Genomic DNA, 19,579 nt, shown 5'->3' on the forward strand with positions numbered 1-19,579 from the left:
AGTTGGCGATAGAGTTTTGGTAGAGTAAATTGAGTTGAAGTGATGCAGAGTCAAATGGTTCACGATGGATGGATTGGCAGCGAGGCCACACTCTAAATATCTACCAGCCTAGGAAGGCAGGGTGAAACTCTCTGGGCCGCCGATACGCAGGCAAAGTGAGGCAACCTGACGTTGAAAGGATTTGATTACATGGACATACGACGTACGTACCAAGCCAGGCGGTGCATCGAGAGGCTGAGTGGATTAATCGTGTCTGGTCAATTTCTTGTCCATGTTTGATCCGCCTTGCCTTGTTCATCTGCTCCTCTGCTCCTCTTGGTCCTCCTTCGACTCCTCCTTCGACTCCTCCTCATCACGGACACGGAAGTACCAGACGTGACATCCATTTCTCTGCGCACACCAGCCAGCTTCCATGTCACTCGGACTGCACACCTCCTCTTCATATTCTCTCCATGTCCTGTCCTATCCTGTCCTGTGCAGTAAATGTCCACACTTTGTCCACTTTGCATCCGCCGGAACACATGGAATGGAGGCCAAACGAGGCGCAGCACGACTCAAAATTTTCCCTCACAGACTCTCCCAGCATCGTGCGACCCGAGCCAAGACTTTTGGCTTTCCCTCGTGCATTGCCTTCTCAATTAGCAGTTACCCGATCGGGAAGGTTTGGCAAAAGCGCTACCATCAACTTGACATTGAACTACTGCATGAACAAGTCGAGAGCTTAAAGTTCCCGTGTCCCAAGGCCCACCGAAAAGGTACATGCATTTTATTCCGCGTGGAGTACAGAGTATGCTAAGTTATGGAGCAGAGAATCCAGGAGAATTAAGTTAAGCTTATCTCGGTGGCGTGCATATGAATCGCGCGCGAGCTGCATGATCAGCAGCCAGTTCAAATGTTGGGTTTCATTACAATGTCCACTTGGGCGAAGATTGACCGGGCCTGGACTTTGAACAACAACAAGACCAGACACCATTTGAACAGGAGGCGAGTGACATACGTACATGGGGTCTGGTTTATTGGCCCTCATCATCACGCACGGCAGACTTGGGCGGCAAATTTGCGAATTTTGTGTGGCTTTTGCTTCATGGTTCTTGGCGCCTGAGTGGCTTTGCGAGGCTTTGGATGCCGGCCAGCCACGAGTTTGTTTGAACTCTACGCTTACTGTACCATGTCAACCTACACATCTACACGGTCAAGTACATCTTGTAGATGTTACAACTCATAGATGCGTGTACTACCTTGCCCAGCGGGTAGACTGCACTTGTACACTCGAAGCGCCGTGATGCAGGCACAGCCTCCCATTCACACCCACCAGTTGACATGCTAAACCTATGACGGGCTGATGTTGTGTCACTATCGTGTTTAGGTTTGCCTTCCCGCCCCCAGCGTCAATCTATTCTGGAAACGGAATCACGCGGCAAGACTACCCCATCAGAATTGAAGTCTTGCAAAACTCGTGCCGCAGAGCGGATATGCCCGTTGCCGAGGTTTGCTACGTACATATCGGCCAGGCCTGTTGCATGTAGACCGCATCACTACAGAAACGTACTTACGGTGAACAATGTTGAAGCATTTTACGTCCAAAAAAGAGTTATCGCGGGTTAGGTGAGATGCTGTGCAACAATGTCGTACGACCTGGCTCAGAAGGTTCTGGAAAACAACTCTACACACTGAAGTTTCCTTTGCTCTTGCGGTTAATTTCAAACTTGACACTGGGTCCGTGTCATCAAAGCATCCTTGTTCCGGGCGTCTTTGGATCACGGAACAAACGTCTGACAAAGGCGAAGCAAACACCAAGAATCGAGGCTATCCTGGAACATTTTCGGCGTGGCTAACATCTCTTTTCCTTCGGCAAACCTTTTTCGTACCAGTATTGCGGTTATCAGAGAATATTTCGGAACGGCACCTCGCATCTCTGCAGCCATCATGCGATTATCACGAGCGGTGAAGCTGAAAAACTCAATATTCACGACTTCTCGGCGATAATGATTGAGGCTATGCTCCAGATTAGCCTGTATTCGCAAAATTTCAAGTAATTTCTCAGAGTTCCGGTGTAGTCGAGACCGTCATGTCGGCGATGAGAGCAACACACCCGTTAATTACGATGGAACGGCAAACACTTCGGAGCACTTCGGTTATGTGGTTTGCATATCGCCGTGAGGCAGTGCATGCGGGGGCCGACATTGAAACGATCGAGGAAAAATTCCCGACATGAAGTTCATGATGCCATTTGCCTGTCATGTTTCGCGAATCTGCCAAAGTTGTCGCTCTGGTGAGGGGAAGAGGTGATGATGATGGCTTCAACGGTTAGCTGTGAGGCAGTGCAAGTGGGACTCTGGGGAAGCTAACCTTGCGACTATCATGATATAGGAAATTGGAAAAGAAAATATCGATACATTGCCGAGTTATTGTAACGGTTGATGATGGTTTGGAGGATCAAATCCTGCTGCCAAGCCAACGGAGAAGACGATATTTCCCCCAACCCACCGTTTCTCTGGCGAAGGAGGCTGTGCAAACGGAATTTCTCGCGAAAATCCAAGGGTAGATCATCTTGAAAGAGCGGCAAGAGCCTGAATTACTCCTCCATCATCACGGTTTTTGGAGAGTGTATCGTCGAAGTTGGGGTTTTGGTCTCCACCGTGGTTGTGATGCGATGATCCATCGTAGGAAGGAAAAGGAACGTCAAATCACCTGGGTAAGTGGCGGCGGCTGTGCAACATGCAACGGAGCCATTTATCAAGGAGATGAGCCAAACATTTTGATGGCCGGTGACCAACGAGGGCCACTCCGAAGCGCGGAATTTGACGAGTTGGTGGTGTCTTGCTTGGTGACCGGCTGGGGTGTCTGCAAGATGGTGTGAATTTTGACCGGAGATTCTCCGCTTGTGGTGACATGTCATGAGTAGTTGGGGGTGTGACAATACAGTATGTTATGCCCGTGAGGGATTGGGGCTAATAATTGATATTGGTCCATGCAGAGGACGAGGAAACGACGGTGAAGCATGACTCAACATCGATCTAGATTGCCACCATTTGGAGAATGATTGCGACCCCTTGTAGCCCCCTGTGGTTTTCCGTCCCTGGCAGACCTTTCTCTTGATGATATTTGATGATGTTTACAGATATTTCGAAATACTTTGCTTTACAGGAACACTTTTTCATATCTGGTGAATGTAGTATCAAAAACATGCCGGAGGCCTCTTTGTTCCTTTTCTTTGTCTCCACTTGACAGATTTTACCTAATCGGAAAAGAGCCTCATTCAGACGTTCAAAAACACCAGAATGGACAAGATTGGACTAGAGACAAAACCCCCCAGACACTCCACTTGAGCTTAAATCCCTCTCCAGCCTGAAATGTGGGGAAATCCCGGCATGGCTCAACACACCTCACACCTTATTGGGAAGAGATTGGGTCCTTGGCTGGTCCGGAAGTCGTTGGAGAGCTCAGGGTTAAAGGATGCATGGCAAATCATTTGCGTGCCAAGAGTGGCGGAGCAGCTCAAGTAACCCATCATGACATTGACATGAGCATGAACATGAACATGGAAACCACACATGGAAACCAGACTCTGCAAAACCCGCCACCCAACTCACCGGGACGACTTTGAGACTCGTCTCTGTTTTTTTCCCCGCCGTTTATGTGGGTATCAGGTATATTGAATTTATCCTTTCAACTCACCCCTGCTTCGTTGCAAGCTGACTGCCCCTGTGTTCCACAAGCTCCAACCTGCACTCTGGACTCTGAATGTGTGTCTGAATGTATGTCTCTTGGATATTGTCAAGTTTTCTTCGTGCAATTCTGCATGTGGCCCCCACTTCCCCGCGCAAAAGGGTTCAACACGACCTACCCATGGGTTTCGTTCCGCAGTCCGGGGAACCCTCCATGATGGGATGGGTTGCGATGTACCAGACAGCTCGCTTACATGGAAACAATGGTCCATGGGTAAAAACCATCTATCCTTTCTCTTTGATTGCTGCCCCACCGCTAATTGTCAGCGAGAAGAGCAAGGAACCTCGCTAGTTGCCGGCTTGTATTCACAGTCTGGAACCACTACCCGACAATGTTGGGGACTTTGCTCCCCCTCCTCGCGTGACGGTGCGCTTGGTATCTGTCGTGTCAGTTAGACGGTTGCCGTGTTCCAGATTTTGTATATGTAAAGCTTGCACAGCCCACCGAGTTTGTGAAGGGGATAGAGATGCGAATTGCTCCACCAAGAGTGTAACTCCCTGCAACGTCTGATGAGTTTGAAAGGCTAGACATACTCGACATTACTAGGGAAGAATACTTTGACAAGATGGGCTTTGATCTTCATGCCGAGGGGACGAATGATCCTCGAGATGTGAGAAACTGGAGGATTCATATGATTGCAATTATTGCGTCCATGTCGGCTATTGCAAGTACGAAAAAACTCACTCCTCACTCCTGATTACATGAAAGCTAATAACTGCAGTGGGATATGATACCTCCGTCATTGGCGGGACCATGGCCCTCGACTCGTTCAGACGAGACTTTGGCCTGGCAAAGGTATCAGGAAGCTATAGAGATACGTTGCAGGGCAATATCGTATCTACCTTCCAGGCAGGCTGTTTCTTTGGCTCACTGTTGACATTCCCGCTTGCCGAGAGGATTGGGCGCAAAAAGGCAATTTTCATCGCGGCGTTTGTTTTCATCGTCGGTGGCGTGTTGATGACCGCCAGTCATGGTAGCATTGCCATGTTGATTGTGGGAAGAGCCGTTGCAGGTCTTGGAATCGGCGCGTCGTCGCTGATTGTGCCCGTGTACATTGCCGAGACGTCGCCGCCTTCTATCCGCGGTAGACTAATTGGTATATTCGAGGTGAGATTGTAAACAGACAAACATCTAGAAACACTCACTGACTTTTGTTACTCAGATTGCTTCTCAAGGCGGTGGTATGCTTGGTTTCTGGGTGAGAAGGCCCTAATCCATTCCCTACTCCGGTAGCATACTAACACAAATAGATCAACTACGCCTCAGACAGAACCATCTCCTCCTCAAAAGCAGCGCAATGGATCCTCCCTCTTGGCCTGCAACTCGTTCCCGGCGCCCTTCTCTGCGTCGGCATGCTCATCTGTCCCGAATCGCCACGCTGGCTCGCCCGCCAAGACAGATGGGACGAGGCCGAGAAAGTCCTCGTCCATCTGCGCACCCTTCCCGCTGACCACTCCTACGTGCGGTGCGAGCTCTCCGAGATTCGGCAGCAGGTCGAGCAAAGGTCCGCAAACCGCATGACCTACAAAGAAATGTTTAAGCGTCTCGTTGAAAAGGGCGTCCGCAACCGCATCACCATTGGTCTCTTGCTCATGGCTTGCCAGAATCTCACGGGCGTGAACATCATTACCTACTGTAAGTCTGGAACCTCCATCTATGAAACAAAAAACAGGCTATTGTGCGTCTGGGAGATGTAAACCTAACGGGGTGGTTGCAGATTCTCCTCGCATCTTTGAGACTCTTGGGATCAACGGCACTAGCACCAAGCTTTTTGCTACGGGCTTCTACGGCATCGCCAAGACGGTTGGTATGATTATTTTCTCCGTCTGGCTGGTTGAAAAGGTTGGCAGACGGAATGGTTTGATCTGGGGTGCCTTTGTGGGCAGCTTGCCCATGTGGTATATCGGCGCCTATGTCATGCAGGCGGATCCGGCCAAGGCTGCCGCCAAAGGCGACTTGAACCGTGATGGATGGGGATATCTGGCCATGGGTGAGTATTCTACTCTCATACAGTGCAATAATTTGCTGACTAGAGATAGTGTGTGTGTACTTGTATGGTGCGATCTACTGCGCTACGTGGCAGGGTATCACATGGGTGTACTGCAGTGAAATCTTTCCAATTGGTGAGAAGCACATTTTCTAGCAACGAAATTCTTAGCTAACAATCTTATAGATATCAGAATGCTCTGCACGGCAATCACCACCGCGGATCAGTGGTTCTGGAGTTTCCTCGTCTCAAGAACCACGCCCTACATGATTACCTCTCTGGGCTACGGAACGTACATGTTCTTTGGAGCATTGATGGTAGCCATGGGATTCTGGGCGTTGTTCTTCATCCCAGAAACTAAGGGTATGTATCTTCACCTCGTTTTGAGAGACTCTGCTAATCATTTTCAAGGCCTCACGTTGGAAGACATGGATAAATTGTTTATGACGAGCACAGCCAAGACGGTCTGGGAGTCTCTTGTTAAGAGGCGGAAGTTGCAGGACTTGCTTGACGAGCGTAGGACTGCTGAAGTTCAACTTCGTGAGAAGAAGGAGGCTGTGGAGCAGGTGGAACGGGTGTAAGCCGCGGACCTTTTGGTGAGCAACTGGGCCGGAAAGATGAGAAAGAGGAGTTACCTTGGGTGGGGTGTGTGATGTTTCGTACGATGACGATCTAACGAGAGTGGTGTGCACATTTGGTGCGAGTACTTGGCATGGCAGGGTGTGAAGGCGATGGGCATGATAGGGCGGGAACAAATAGTGCAGTTGAAGTGGTTAGAAGGATCTGCCGTTATGATTGTTTGCGTAGGAATTTATGATTATTAATGCTTTGTTAGATCCATATCTACGGTGGCAGGGCAAATAATGAATGTGAATGGCCCTGTATAGCACCGGCTGTGGAAGGTATCGGAATACCGGGAGCGAATCAAAGACGGTTTCAGGATCTGATATATACTAGGTGTTCACTGGCCACCTCTCAGCACATTGGAATAGTGCTGTTGCTGGATATGAGCTTTGAGTTGCATAGCTGAGAGCCAAGAGCTGGTGGAGGCAGATCATAGGGCAGGGTTGATGTACAGATGATCCTTCGTTGGGTAAACTCGCCAACGAGGACTTCACTGGGTAGTTGATGACTTGGTTGGTCATGGCTGGTATTTCGGTATTCATGCCCGAGATTTTCTGGGCCTTGACTAATCGTCACCACTATTCATGTTGCTATTCTTGTCGATTCGCTTCGAGATGCTAGGCAGACGACGAGATCGAACATTGGCTTGGCAGTGTGGTACGCACTCTACGCACCAAAAAAATTCTAATTATGTCAAATTGGTAGCCAGAATGTCAAGTCCCTTCATATCCTTACGGAATTCCAAATAAGGGAAACCATAGTTCCGAAGTTCGCTACCGCACAAGGATCAAAGCGTAGAGTTGCCATGTGCCGATCGTATGACGAAATGATAGTCATCTTGGGTCTTTAATAATGGAGTTGCGATTATCTAAGACGGTTAAGGCGGAAATACTCTGGAGAAGTCACTCTAGTGTTGTGGGACGCACTCCTATTGTAATAGGATAGGCCTTCCTTTTGGTAGTGATAAAAAGTCAGAGTATGAGTTCATTGCGAAACATTGTGTATAGCATTGAGAGTCTAGAGTTATCCTGAATTACCATAGTAACTCCAGAACAAAGATAGATCAAGGATGTTACAACTTGATGAGAGAAAAGAAAACACTTTGCAAACTTCGACTGCACCATTGCTTGTCTTGAAGTTGTGGGCCATGCTGAGTTGCATTCCATCACGGAACCCACAACTTGTTAGTGCTGATGGGATGATTTCATTCTGAACACTTCTCAGAAATAGGCAATCCATCAGGAAGATTGTATTTAGCATCAGCGAAACTATTAAAGAGTCCCAACTTGCTGTCAAGATTCTTCCAATTCCGCATCCATCTCTACAAACTGCACTTTCAACCATTCATACTTTACTTTGTCTTGTCAAAGAGTCAAAAACGTAAGGAGATCACTGACTCACAACCGATTTAACAAATCTCACAAATCCTTGCAGCACAATGCGTGCCACCTATATCCTCGGAGCTCTGCTCTCAACCACCCTCGGCTTGGCTGCCCCCATCGAGGACACCAACTTCAACGAGACATTAGAGTCAACCGAGTTCGACACCCGAAACGACCAGAAAACTATATGCCTCTCGCAAGATCCCAAGGGCGACAATGGAATCGTACCCACCGGCTCAGCCCTCTACTACAACATCTACATCAAGGGCCAGGACCTCATGCAGAAGGACGACCACTGCACCAACTCCGCTCTGAAGATGCGCATCAAGCAGCAGTCCGCGTGCAAGGCCCTCACGAACTGGAAGTGCAAGTACAACCCCAAGACGAAGGAGACGTACGCCACCTTCTTTGAGGACATCTTCTGTGGTGCGAAGCAGATGGTTACTGCGGTGGAGGCTTCCACCGACCCCAAGATTAAGACGTCTTGTATTCATGTGAAGGAGAAGAATGCTGGGTTGGGTGAAGGGGTAGATGCTGCTGTTGCGGGTATATTTAATGCGCTGGGTGGGGCAATCAGTAAGGGAAAGTAGTCAATGGTGCAGAGGGATCAGTGAGATTTGTTTATGATTCGACTAGCTAGATAGGCTTTGAAGTGATGTTTGTATACATATGTAGAGAGAAAGAGCTGGGAGTCACTGTTGGAACGCAAAAAGAATAGAGGAATAGGTTAAAGGAGCTAGTCCCTCCAGGTTATTCGTGATACAACTAGGAGCCGAGCAAATCGTTGCTGGGAATAACTGGCAAGGCAACGTAGTTGTCATAACCGGGGCCAAAATGCACGGAGTTTATGCCCTTGAACACGGCTTCAGCCCTACCAGACAGTTAGTACACTACTCAAATCATCTGCTCGAAGCATATACAAGTTCCTTACCTATCAATTGGATCGTTGTGCTGAAAGAACCCGCTACCAGCCAACTCGCAGGCCCCAATATCCAGAACCAACCGCTCGCCAGCTTGGAGGACTACATTCGTCGGCAAAACTTCTACATCAACCGCATAAACGTCATTTGGAATCATCGGAGCAGCGTCGGCAGAAAGATACTCGCGATATGGCAGCCAGGAAAAGTGACGACGATTCTGTGGGTTGACTTTGCGTAAACTGCCCCTAAGAAATCCCTTTGTAATAGGGGCAGGCTCTCCCGTCGTCCCGGTGTAGAATATCTCTTCGCCAGAAGAAGAAATGTGGCGGAGTGACAGGAACAGATCCATGTCTGAGGGTGTAGTAGTTTGCCAGCGTTGGCGAGAAATAGAGACGTTTAGATGAACGACAATGTGTCCGGTAATCTCTGTCTCTGATTGAAACGGAGAGGATGTGAAAGTGATGAGTTCTCGACTGTGTTCACTCCCAAATGCCTCGTACTCCAACTTGCGAGTGACATCTAAGACTGGCTTATTCCAATCGAGATGCCCATCGGGGCCAAGAAACAAATTAGCATACTTCGTTCTCGCAATAGGCCATTCGTGCTCTTGTCGTCTCAAGAATGTACGCTCTGCTTTAGGGTCATTATACCCGACATTGCCTTTCCGCAGGACCAAATCAACAGCTGGAACAGCGCCTTTTCTCGACCAGCCCACCCGATCCTCACCTTTGAGAAACGCATCCAGGAAGCTCCTCTGTACTTCCACTTCTTCAGAGTAGTAAAATGGAAGGTCATGCCTGCCGACAATAAAGCGAAGGTACTTGAACTTCGAACCAGCAAACATGTAACCTTGCACGTTTCCCCGAAGATGCAGCAGAATGCCTCCCCAGTTAGCAACGCTGAGCAGCGGAACTTCAATATCCTCAAGGTTGAAGTTGACGGAAGCAAATCGCAAATCATCTCGGAACCGGTTCTCTCTTATTGTATCGATAATTGTTACCCTGTTTCGTTGCAATTCCTCCTCTGCCAGAGAGCCACCAATTGTGTCGTCGCCCCAATTCCGGCTTGCTCTCCCAGGCAGTCCAAACTGATTTGACCCAATTTGTCGAGTCCAGATCTTCTCCAGGCCGCTGTTCGACAGAATTCCTCCGTGGCGGCAGGCATCACGATAAAAGTCGGAAAAGCCCTCCCACGGGACAATGGCAGCCAGGCCCTTTGGCCGCCGGGCAGCAACTTGCCACTGCGTTGCCGCAAAGTAGCTAATACCCAAGAGACCGACTTTGCCATTACTCCATTCTTGCTCGGAAGCCCACTCTACAACGGCGCAGAAGGAATCAATAGTGGCGGCAGAGAGCGCGTCAAGGAACCCTCGAGATTGTCCGGTTCCAATCTCATCGGCCCGGACGACGACGTACCCGCGTTCCGTCCAGTAACGAGGAGTCGGGGTCTCCCAGGCTGAATGTTCTGTTTTGTGCTCTGGATTGACCTCTGCGTAACTATGTGGGTGGAAGCTATATAAACTTGTTAGCTGAGATGACGCCTTAGATGGGGTCACATTGGAACTTGCTTGGCGTAATGTACGTCCTTTCCATATGGACCGTATGTTGCGATAACGGGGAATTTTTCGTTATCCCGTGACGGCTTTGGGCGGTAGATGTTGCAACGGATGTAAGAGCCGGAGTTGCCATTTCCGAGGGGAATAGTTACATTCTTTTCAAAAATATATGAGTACGACGTCGCGTCGACCGTGGGTATATTGCTTGGAGCTGCCGACATTTTGATGGCGGACGATGAAGTTGGGACTTGAACTTTGAACGAGGTTTCCGGCTGTTTTCAACTAATGAGGAAATAGAAATGCTATTGCCGTTTTTTGGGTGTTCAAGTTGTAATATCTCTGCCAACTGCTACCATCACGGGCATTTATATGACGTCCAATTGAAGCATTTGCCTGTTGCCGTTTGCCGTGTCGGGAAATGTCCGTTATTAGCATTCTCCGTGTTTGCCTTTGGGGTTTCCCGACTACTCCGTATCCGACCAGACATAACAAGGTCAAGTCTGGGTTGGAGGAACAGAAAATCTCATACGTCACTCCCAAGAGCACAAGCCAGACAGTCACATGAGTTAGGATCAAGTGTATGAATGTTGCAAAAAAGCATCTTTCCTTTTTTTTAATTTGGACTCCTCAGTCCGCTCTGGTTGTCCTATCTATTCATGAGGCACAAAGCAATTGAGACAATATGACCCGGGTATCCTCTTAAAACCCAAAGTCGGCATCTCATTTTCCCTGTGCGTACGGCTGTCAAAAAGAGCGAGAGAGCCTTTTGCCGCGTGCCGTGCCGTGCCCAACCAAAACCCATAACCTGTGTGTCGAGTGCGGCCCCGTCCATGCTCTCCGAATATAAAACAGAGGAAAACCTGGTCCAGACGACCCTTCTTTCCTCCTAATCTATGTTCATTGCTCTCGTCTCTTCTTTTCAAGTCCCTCTTCGAAGTGAGACCAAAATGAGCAATTCCGACCAGAGAACCGAGTAAATCCACTTTTGTCTATATATGTACGGCGATACCATGACCCTCTATCGTGAAAGCGAAAAATATGCCCCTTGAGGGAGAGAAAACAACGCCCTCTTTTGGGCAAATAGAAACATACAGAATCGTGATGCTCATGACCGGACCTTCGTTTCTCTTTTCAGATCCATTATATATCACCACGTTTCCGCCAGTGCCTTCAGTTCCCCCATCTCTCGGTCTAAGGGGTATCAAGCGAGGAGGGTGCGAAATCAAAACAAATGCAATCTATCAGATGCTTCGTGAATGCCCCGTGACCGTGTGCTGCCATAAAGCCGGTGAACCTAACAGGCACTCATCCGTCTTCGCAGGTCATGATGCCGCCGTGTCGTCCAAAAACAAAAAGAAACTGAGAAAAAATGTAAACCGAAAAACAAAAATCAGAATAATGTATGCGTCAAGCAAAAGAAAATGCAAGTATAAAAAGCACCATGCATAGGAAATGCATCAACTTGGGTGCTGCCACGTTCATGTGGCTACAGCCCCAACCGCAGTCGGGGATATGAATAGCGAAGCGTGGCTATTACCACCAAGACTGGGCACCAGGGCCGCCAGGGTTGCCATAACCACCGCCGCCGCCGCCGCCGCCGCCGCCGTAGCCACCACCATAACCACCCTGAGGACCACCAAAGCCGCCGCCGCCGTAGCCAGAGCTCTGAGGGGGGCCACCAAAACCACCACCACTGTTGCCGCCGAAGCCTCCGCCTCCGCCTCCGCCGCCGAACTTACGGAAGTCACGCGTAGCAGTGCCGCGACCACCACCTCCACGAGATCGACCACCACGGCCACCTCCACCGTAGGAGGATTCGCGAGCGATGGCCTCCAAGAAGGCGGGAACCTCCTGGTTGGCTTCTTTCAAAAGCTCCATGAGCTCACGGACAATACCACGGTTGCCACGGTTGAAGAAAGCAGTAGCAATGCCAGTGTTTCCTGCACGACCAGTACGACCAATTCGGTGTACGTAGTCATCGACATCGGTAGGCAAGTCGTAGTTGATGACGTGAGTGACGTTGGGGATATCAAGACCACGAGCGGCGACGGCAGTAGCAACCAAGATGGGGCATCGACCGTTGCGGAAGAACTCGAGGGCGCGCTCACGCTCACGCTGGGTGCGATCACCGTGAATGGACGTGGCAGGGAAGCTCTGGTTGATAAGGAAGTCCGACAGAGAGTCAGCCATGCGCTTCGTCTCAACGAAAATGAGTGTCAACCCGCCCGCGTGAGTGTGGAGAATATCGAGGAGAACGGATCGCTTGTCAATGTCCTCAACAAACTCAACCTTCTGAGTAATATTCTCAGAGGTGGAACCGACACGGCCAACTGACAAGAAGATGTAGTCCTTGAGGAAATCTCTGGCAAGCATCTGGATGTCGCGAGGGAAGGTGGCCGAAAACATGAGAGTTTGACGGTCAGCCACGGCAGGCATGTCCTCGCCCTCTACGATGCGGCGAATCTGGGGTTCGAAACCCATGTCAAGCATGCGATCAGCCTCATCCAATACAAGATACTTAATGTTGCAGAGGGAGATGCGGCCACGCTCAATAAGATCGACCAGACGACCAGGAGTAGCGACCAAAAGGTCACAGCCTCGCTCAATCTGGCGAAGCTGGGAGCCAATATCGGCGCCACCATACACGACGCAGGGGCGAACCCAGGATCGGTAGGCAAATTTGCGAGCTTCGTCATAGATTTGAGAGACCAGCTCACGGGTGGGAGCAAGAATCAGAGAGGTAGGGTAGGCCTTGCGCTGACGACCAAACTGGCCAGCAGCGTTGGCCGGGACAGGCGAAGGGCCGTTGATGAAGGCCTGAGAAAGAATGGGGAAAAGGAAGCCACCAGTCTTGCCAGAACCAGTCTGAGCACAAGCCATGAGATCACGTCCGCCCATAACAATGGGGATGGAATACTTCTGCACAGGTGTGGGGACCTTGTAGTGAGCCAGCTCGATGTTGCGGCAGAGATGTTCATCCAGAGGAGGAGTGGTAAACTGAAGAACAGCCTCGGGAACATCATGACCGGAGGCTTCAACGGGAATGTCGTCGTATTTCTCAAAGTTGATGCCCGTGTGCTGCTTGGAAGGATCATCGACTGTGGCACCGAAGAGCTCACGCTCAAGACGGGGGTTAGCCGGTCCAGGAACGTGCTTTCCATCGCGCCACTGGCCATCACCAGAGCCTCGGGCAGTGTAGCCACCGCCGGAGTGGCCATCGTGACCGCCGCCAGAGTAACCACCTCCACGACCGCCCCAACCTCCGCGACGGTTATTCTGGAAAGACGGGGGAGCACCACCTTCGGGTCCGTTGCTCCAGTTGTTCTGGCGACCACCGTAGCCGGGGCCGGGACCGGGGCCAGCATTGTTGCTATTACGACGTTAGCGAGGGGTCTTCTTCGAGCTTCATCTGCCAGGCATCCAGCAAACTTCAAATGTAATGGAGTAGGTACTTACCCAGCCCAAGAGCTGTTGTTGAGGCCATTAGGGGCGCCGTTGGGAGCACCGCCATTCATAGCAGGGGGAGGGCCAGCAGGAGGGCCAGCAGGAGGACCAGGAGGAGGACCGGGTCGGTTTCGCATGTGAGGCGGGATGTACGAGCGCTGGGGCTGCTGGCCATCACCAAGGCTCAGGCCACCCATGTTAAGTTGTTCCGCCATATTGGAAGTTTAGAGAACTGTTGTTGCAACTGTTTCTTCGTTCGTAACGTGGACTTCGTAGAAGGGCGGGTATATGCTTTCCGTATCTGGAAGAGACGCGAAAAACAAGTCGATGGTTGTCAAAAAAAATCACCCTCGCAAAAAGACGAATGAGTGAAATCAGAAATGGTATCTGCCGGATCGTGTTGTGAACGACGAGACAGAAAGATTCGGCTAAAAGAAAGGAAAGGAAGGAATGCGCTCCTGACTTTTCTTTCCCGGAAATATTATTAAGAAAACAAACAGCCGATGCTTGCAGTATCCCTCGAAGAAGCAAACAGAATCTTCAAAGGAAAGACAGACGGTCTCTAGAATGACCTGGGATGGGAGAGGATGGATGAGAGGAGGGGAGATGAAGGGTTTGTGGATTTAGAGGTCTGAGTTGTGGGAGGAAAGGAAAAGAAAAGGGACAGGCAAGACGTTTTGGAGGCGAAAAGGGAAGGGGAAAAAATTGGTTCGCGGGTGGCCAGGAAGAGGCTAGTGCCCAATCAAGGAGGGTCAAATTTTTTTGGTTTTTTTTTTTTCCCTCTGCCTTTTGTCGGTCGGTCGCTGGCAGGCAAGGCCACATGCAGCCTGTGAGGCTCACCACGCTTGTCAGCTGGCGGACACCTGCGCGGTGTCAGAGCGGACTTGACGGATAGTGGATACCGCCTCACCAGGAGGAGCCACTGAGATTGTTGCGAAGCAGCCGCAGACCACAAGCGTAACCAACGAGAGGCGCCCAAAATTGAATGAAACTATGTGCGGTGAGCAACACCGAACGCCTCGTCCAGTGCTCTGTACTCCATAGAAACTGACAGGAAAGGCCTTCCTACATGAGGTTTGGTGCAGTCAAGTCCGGTCTTTCAACGTTGGTCCGTTTGAACCGGTCAGTAAATATGTCAACAGCTCCAATGTTCAGTGTCCTCCGTCGAATGTTCAACTGGTCTCATTCCACCAACACCTACATGTAGCCCCTAACACCTGCTGGATGCACTGTGCTTCAGCGGTTGGCTCACTGAAGCAGCTATTTTTGGCCCCTACGGTCCCTTGTGTTTGCGCACAATGCAGGTCAAGTGTCTGGTGTGCCCAGTGCCATTTGATGCCAGGCTTAACTCACGCTGGCTGTGGTCTGGCGTCTGCCCAATGGGCGTCATGCCGTCCATGGCTCATCATCGAATGTGGAGGAATCAAGGGCAGGCGATGCCGACCAGCCAGTACTTTACCTTGGTCGGGTGTCAGTAAATCGAGTACTCGGCATGTACCCAACGGCCTGCCCGCCTGACGGCCACCACCTCTACGAGTCAGGCTGGATACCTAACAGCTACGTCCAGCTGCCGAATCATCCAACTGCGCACGACGTCATTGCTGTGAGGCGCCTTGTGGAATGATACATCAGACTCTCGCCTCAACTTTGTCGGAGTTGAGGTGATGATATTACAGTAGGTCATATCCTCAGATCGTTTGTGGCCTTCACAAAGTTGCCCTAGTTGAGTATATATGCCAGTCATTCCATTCAAAAGATTTTTTTTGAATTTTTTTTTTTTTCTTAGGTTGTGCTATCGAAACTCTACGGATACCTTGGTGGCTAGACCAAACTCAACCCTTGCGCTCCGTATTGCTCCCCAGGCAACATAGAACTTTGCTCAAACGTACGTTTCGCACTGGTGGTTTGAACCCTCCGTTCTTTGCGTATTCCTGGCGACTTTGTAGTCCAAATCCCCAGTCGGCCTGAAACTTGCAACAATAGATGACACGCAAGATAATCCGAAACACAAACGCCAATTATCGCAGCAGCATCCACCTGCCTTGAAGGTTGTCATTATCACATTTCACAAGCCAAAGCAACCCGACTAATCTTCATATTGCCTTCTCATTTCCAAGTACGCAGCTCCGGTCCCCAGACATCAGATTCCCTGTCCTCGCCACCGCACCCATGGGTATTGCCGCCTGTGGCGGAACCAGGGGCATGCAACGCCATACAAGGGCTCGGATGACAGTGGACACGTGCTCCAAATTGGACGATCCATCAACAGGATTGTAGATGCCTGCTTATTCTCTGGACTCGTCATATTGCCTGCGACCAACCTCAACCATAAAATAGTCAGAGAATCTCTAATGACAAAGTTGCCTTGCAGGTGGCAAAATAAATTTGGGTGACTGTTGACAGCGTATCGTGGCGTCGGCAATGCTTGTGGCGGTGCCTGACCACACATGACAGTTCACCGACAACTTGACTAACGAAACTGAACTTCCGCAATACGGAAGCTTGTAAACTGTAACAAAAATTTGCCGCCCGGTTTGCTTAGTGCAACGCGGCTCGATATTCTACACGATTCTCGGCTCCCAGAAGACTTAACTTGTAAACATTCGGGGGCGAGCATTAGTTTAGGGTAGGATGGCATTTCAGCAAAACACTTGCACATTGATTCACCAAAAGGAGACGCTGTCTCATTTATCAGCCTCCAAGGCCAGTTCGTCATGATATTAGTACAGATCTCATCTTTCTTTCTCCGTCTAAGCACTCTTTACAACCTTGTCGTCATCCATCTGGATCTCTTGAATCCCATCAGCCTTGATCACCTTGACCACCATGCCCTTGAAATCAATCGGTAATCGTCGCTTAAGCTCATCCGTGCACATCTCTAGAAGCTTTTTGCCCTGTACAAACGTGATGTCGGGGTGGTGGTGCTTATCCAGGATGGACAAACAGTAGTATCTGTGCGAAACACCATGGTTAGTTCGCCTGCTGTTCCATAAAGAATCGAAGAATCTCATCTGGTGGTCTACTTACTGCGCATAGCCGTGGGCAGCATACGGTACCTCTGCCAATGACGCCAAATAATCCAACCAGTACAAGTGCGGCTTGCCCGTGATGGGGTCAACACCTCCCATCAACAGATTTACATTGTATGGGTGACGGGATCGCAAGCTTGTTGCTAGCTCTCCACGAACAAAGTGTGCCAGGCCAGAGGGTGAAAGATCGGTCTCGTTTCGCATCGAGTAGAGTTGAGCGTTTCTTTGAATGTACTCGGCAAATTGCACTGCGGGCCGTCGTCAGCATTGGAACTTTGTTTGTCTACTATGATCACGTTAGGTCGCGATCCGGCCTGCTGTACCTGTATCACCGGCTTCTCCCGAAAACGCCATCAAAGTGTGCTTGTTCAGAGCTCTCGTTTTGTCATCTGCAGCCTTGAGAATGGTTGCACCACGCATCGCTGCCTTGGAGGCGGCGATGATGGTGAAGTCTTTGCCCGTAATTCCCAGTAGAACCTCCCTATGGCATGCTGTCAGAACCCCAATCCTTGTGAGAGACCGCAAAAAGGAGATACTCACATTGTGACAAATGTTTCCGGGCTCCTGTCGTTTGTTGAGGCTGCAGGACGGTGATGTAGTGGTGGATGAATATATGGAGGTTGGGTGTAGCTTGCTTGAAAGCAACAAGAGCTTCACACCTCTCCAACCAAGTCCATTGGCCCGCTAGGCTGTAGCGCTGCGCGTCAATGAGCTCGCCTGGCTCTGCACCAGAGGCGCCCCATTGATTTGTGCCGACTGTCACCGCCTGGTACTCGGAGACACTATTTACCGATAGCAGCTGGTGATTGGATGAAGCGGGGACGGATAGTGGGGTCTCGATTTTCAGTCTATCCACCTTCAACTTTTTTTTTCTGAGGTAGAGACACTGCACAGGACATCACAGACCTAGGCGGGACAGGAAGTCGAATTGCCAGAATTCACCAGGTGAGCGACAATGTCGTCTTTTTTCACCATTCCTGGGTCCCAAAAGAAGAGGAAGCGGACCTCTGTCCCAGAAGCACCAAAGAAAAGAGTTGCCGGTGCCAAAACATCCACATCCAAAGCGGCCTCGAGACCAAATGGTGCCACCAAGCGAAGAGTCGAACGAGACGAGTCAATCTCTGGTAGCGACTCTGACGATGACGAAAATTACGACAGCCCCTCAGACGCAGGCGACGATGAAGACGTAGAGGATCGCCAGAGTTCAGACGAAGAAGGCGAAACCGCAGCCGAGAAACGACTTCGCCTAGCTGAGCGGTATCTGGAGAATGTCAAGGAGCACGTGGACGAAGCTGGCTTCGATGCAGCCGACATTGACCGCGATTTGATCGCCGAACGGCTACAGGAAGATGTTGCTGAGACGAAAGGCAGGGTATACCGGCAACTAGCCGCGCAATTGGCATTCAACAAGGCGTCGCAAACTTTTTTCCGCTCCAATACCAACTCTGTTACATCCATCGCCGCATGCTCCCCGTTTGTATACACTGCGACAAAAGACCTGGTTCTACACAAATGGAGGATACAGGATTTACCCCAGGACCAATTCCCTCAAACAACCAAACGAAAACCCAAGAAGCCTCCTGCACCACCAAGAAAACGGCCCCAACTGGTGGCGTGGATCAAGGGCAGGAAGAGCAAAAGCAAGGACAGAAATTACAAGAGGCACACTGGGCAAATCTTGGCGGTTGCAGCATCTCCCGATGGCAAATATGTTGTGACGGGTGGCGAGGACAAGAAGTTGATTATCTACGAGGCTGACACCCTTACGCCAATAAAAGTCATGACACACCATCGAGATGCTGTTACAGGGCTGGCGTTCCGCCGAGGTACCAACCAACTTTATTCATCGTCAAGAGACAGGACTGTAAAGGTATGGAGCCTGGATGAACTGGCCTACATTGAGACGTTGTTTGGTCACCAAGACCACGTCGTCGACATTGACGCCCTTGCGCAAGAGCGCTGCGTCTCCGTTGGCGCACGAGATCGGACGGCCCGGCTATGGAAAGTCATGGAGGAGACGCAACTCGTTTTCCGTGGTGGAGCGGTCGACAGGAAGAACATTCCACAAGGGGTCGATCCCCGGTCACTTCTCCACGAAGGAAGCATGGACCGCATTTCCATGATCGACGACGACCTCTTTGTCACCGGAAGCGATAACGGGGCAATTGCCCTTTGGAGTGTCACCAAGAAGAAGCCAGTTTATATCCAGCCACTTGCACATGGCCTTGATCCCGCCCTAGATCCTCTGGCCGCCTCCGCAGAGGCCAATCCCGACGCGAAAAAGGTTGTTCCCGCTCCCACGCCACGATGGATAACCGCCCTCAGAACGATACCCTACTCAGACATCATCCTCAGTGGTAGCTGGGACGGACATGTCCGTGTATGGAAGCTCACCGAGGACAAGAAGAAGATTGAGCAGATTGGTGTCCTGGGCGACTTCGCCGACGACTACGATAACGACTCAGTTGAAGATGCTCCTACAGCGAACGGCACAGCAGAGTCACATCGGCCCATACCTGGAGTGGTGAATGACATTGCCGTGTTTGAACGAGGTGAACGGGGCAAGGATGGACTTTGTGTCGTTGCTGCTGTGGCACGGGAACACCGCTTTGGAAGGTGGAAAGTGTTCAAGGATGGTGTGCGTAATGGCGGCGTGGTATTTGAGGTGTCGAGGATACCTACCGCGGAAGTGAATGGGAACCATGAGGATGCGGAATCGGTTTCTGATGACGACGAGTGATTCATAGCGTGGAGCATTGTACATAGACTTCATTGTCTGGCGTATGGGCATTGTTATAATAAAAGCAATCATGGGCTGGAATCGCTTGTTACGGTTTTATTCCCACTTATTTTATCTGAAGCTTTATCTACTTTACTAGGTGAAAATGCAGGCTACATTGTCAGCCACT

The 19,579-nt window shown here is 50.4% G+C and overlaps 7 protein-coding genes across 7 annotated transcripts; 4 read left to right on the forward strand and 3 right to left on the reverse strand.

Annotated features, from left to right (window-relative positions):
* Window positions 1-1,610: 1,610 nt before the first annotated feature.
* VFPPC_16234 (hypothetical protein) lies at window positions 1,611-1,835 on the forward strand (the record flags this gene model as incomplete). Its single annotated transcript, XM_018293987.1, has 1 exon — window positions 1,611-1,835. One exon carries the CDS (start codon window positions 1,611-1,613, stop codon window positions 1,833-1,835), a length of 225 nt encoding a protein of 74 aa, XP_018141925.1.
* Window positions 1,836-4,294: 2,459 nt separating this feature from the next.
* On the forward strand, window positions 4,295-6,297 carry VFPPC_05868 (sugar transporter; the record flags this gene model as incomplete). The annotated part of the gene is made up of 8 exons (XM_018284991.1): window positions 4,295-4,397; window positions 4,451-4,836; window positions 4,892-4,927; window positions 4,980-5,364; window positions 5,447-5,719; window positions 5,769-5,852; window positions 5,903-6,079; window positions 6,128-6,297. 8 exons carry the CDS (start codon window positions 4,295-4,297, stop codon window positions 6,295-6,297), a joined length of 1,614 nt encoding a protein of 537 aa, XP_018141926.1.
* A 1,481-nt stretch (window positions 6,298-7,778) lies between these two features.
* VFPPC_05870 (hypothetical protein) lies at window positions 7,779-8,366 on the forward strand (the record flags this gene model as incomplete). The annotated part of the gene is made up of 2 exons (XM_022428481.1): window positions 7,779-8,298; window positions 8,359-8,366. The coding sequence occupies 2 exons, from the start codon at window positions 7,779-7,781 to the stop codon at window positions 8,364-8,366; spliced, it is 528 nt and encodes a 175-aa protein (XP_022284285.1).
* Window positions 8,367-8,487: 121 nt separating this feature from the next.
* On the reverse strand, window positions 8,488-10,418 carry VFPPC_05871 (X-Pro dipeptidyl-peptidase (S15 family) protein; the record flags this gene model as incomplete). Its single annotated transcript, XM_018284993.1, has 3 exons — window positions 8,488-8,593; window positions 8,654-10,153; window positions 10,198-10,418. 3 exons carry the CDS (start codon window positions 10,416-10,418, stop codon window positions 8,488-8,490), a joined length of 1,827 nt encoding a protein of 608 aa, XP_018141928.1.
* A 1,312-nt stretch (window positions 10,419-11,730) lies between these two features.
* VFPPC_05872 (ATP-dependent RNA helicase ded1) lies at window positions 11,731-13,856 on the reverse strand (the record flags this gene model as incomplete). The annotated part of the gene is made up of 2 exons (XM_018284994.1): window positions 11,731-13,567; window positions 13,654-13,856. 2 exons carry the CDS (start codon window positions 13,854-13,856, stop codon window positions 11,731-11,733), a joined length of 2,040 nt encoding a protein of 679 aa, XP_018141929.1.
* Window positions 13,857-16,391: 2,535 nt separating this feature from the next.
* On the reverse strand, window positions 16,392-17,090 carry VFPPC_13914 (proteasome B-type subunit; the record flags this gene model as incomplete). Its single annotated transcript, XM_018291686.1, has 3 exons — window positions 16,392-16,593; window positions 16,669-16,918; window positions 16,994-17,090. 3 exons carry the CDS (start codon window positions 17,088-17,090, stop codon window positions 16,392-16,394), a joined length of 549 nt encoding a protein of 182 aa, XP_018141930.1.
* Window positions 17,091-17,625: 535 nt separating this feature from the next.
* Window positions 17,626-19,410, forward strand: VFPPC_05873 (rRNA processing protein RRP9; the record flags this gene model as incomplete). The annotated part of the gene is made up of 1 exon (XM_018284995.1): window positions 17,626-19,410. One exon carries the CDS (start codon window positions 17,626-17,628, stop codon window positions 19,408-19,410), a length of 1,785 nt encoding a protein of 594 aa, XP_018141931.1.
* Window positions 19,411-19,579: the final 169 nt, after the last annotated feature.

Source organism: Pochonia chlamydosporia, chromosome 5 (genome assembly GCF_001653235.2).
Source record: "Pochonia chlamydosporia 170 chromosome 5, whole genome shotgun sequence".
In the NCBI taxonomy this organism is placed as follows: domain Eukaryota; kingdom Fungi; phylum Ascomycota; class Sordariomycetes; order Hypocreales; family Clavicipitaceae; genus Pochonia; species Pochonia chlamydosporia.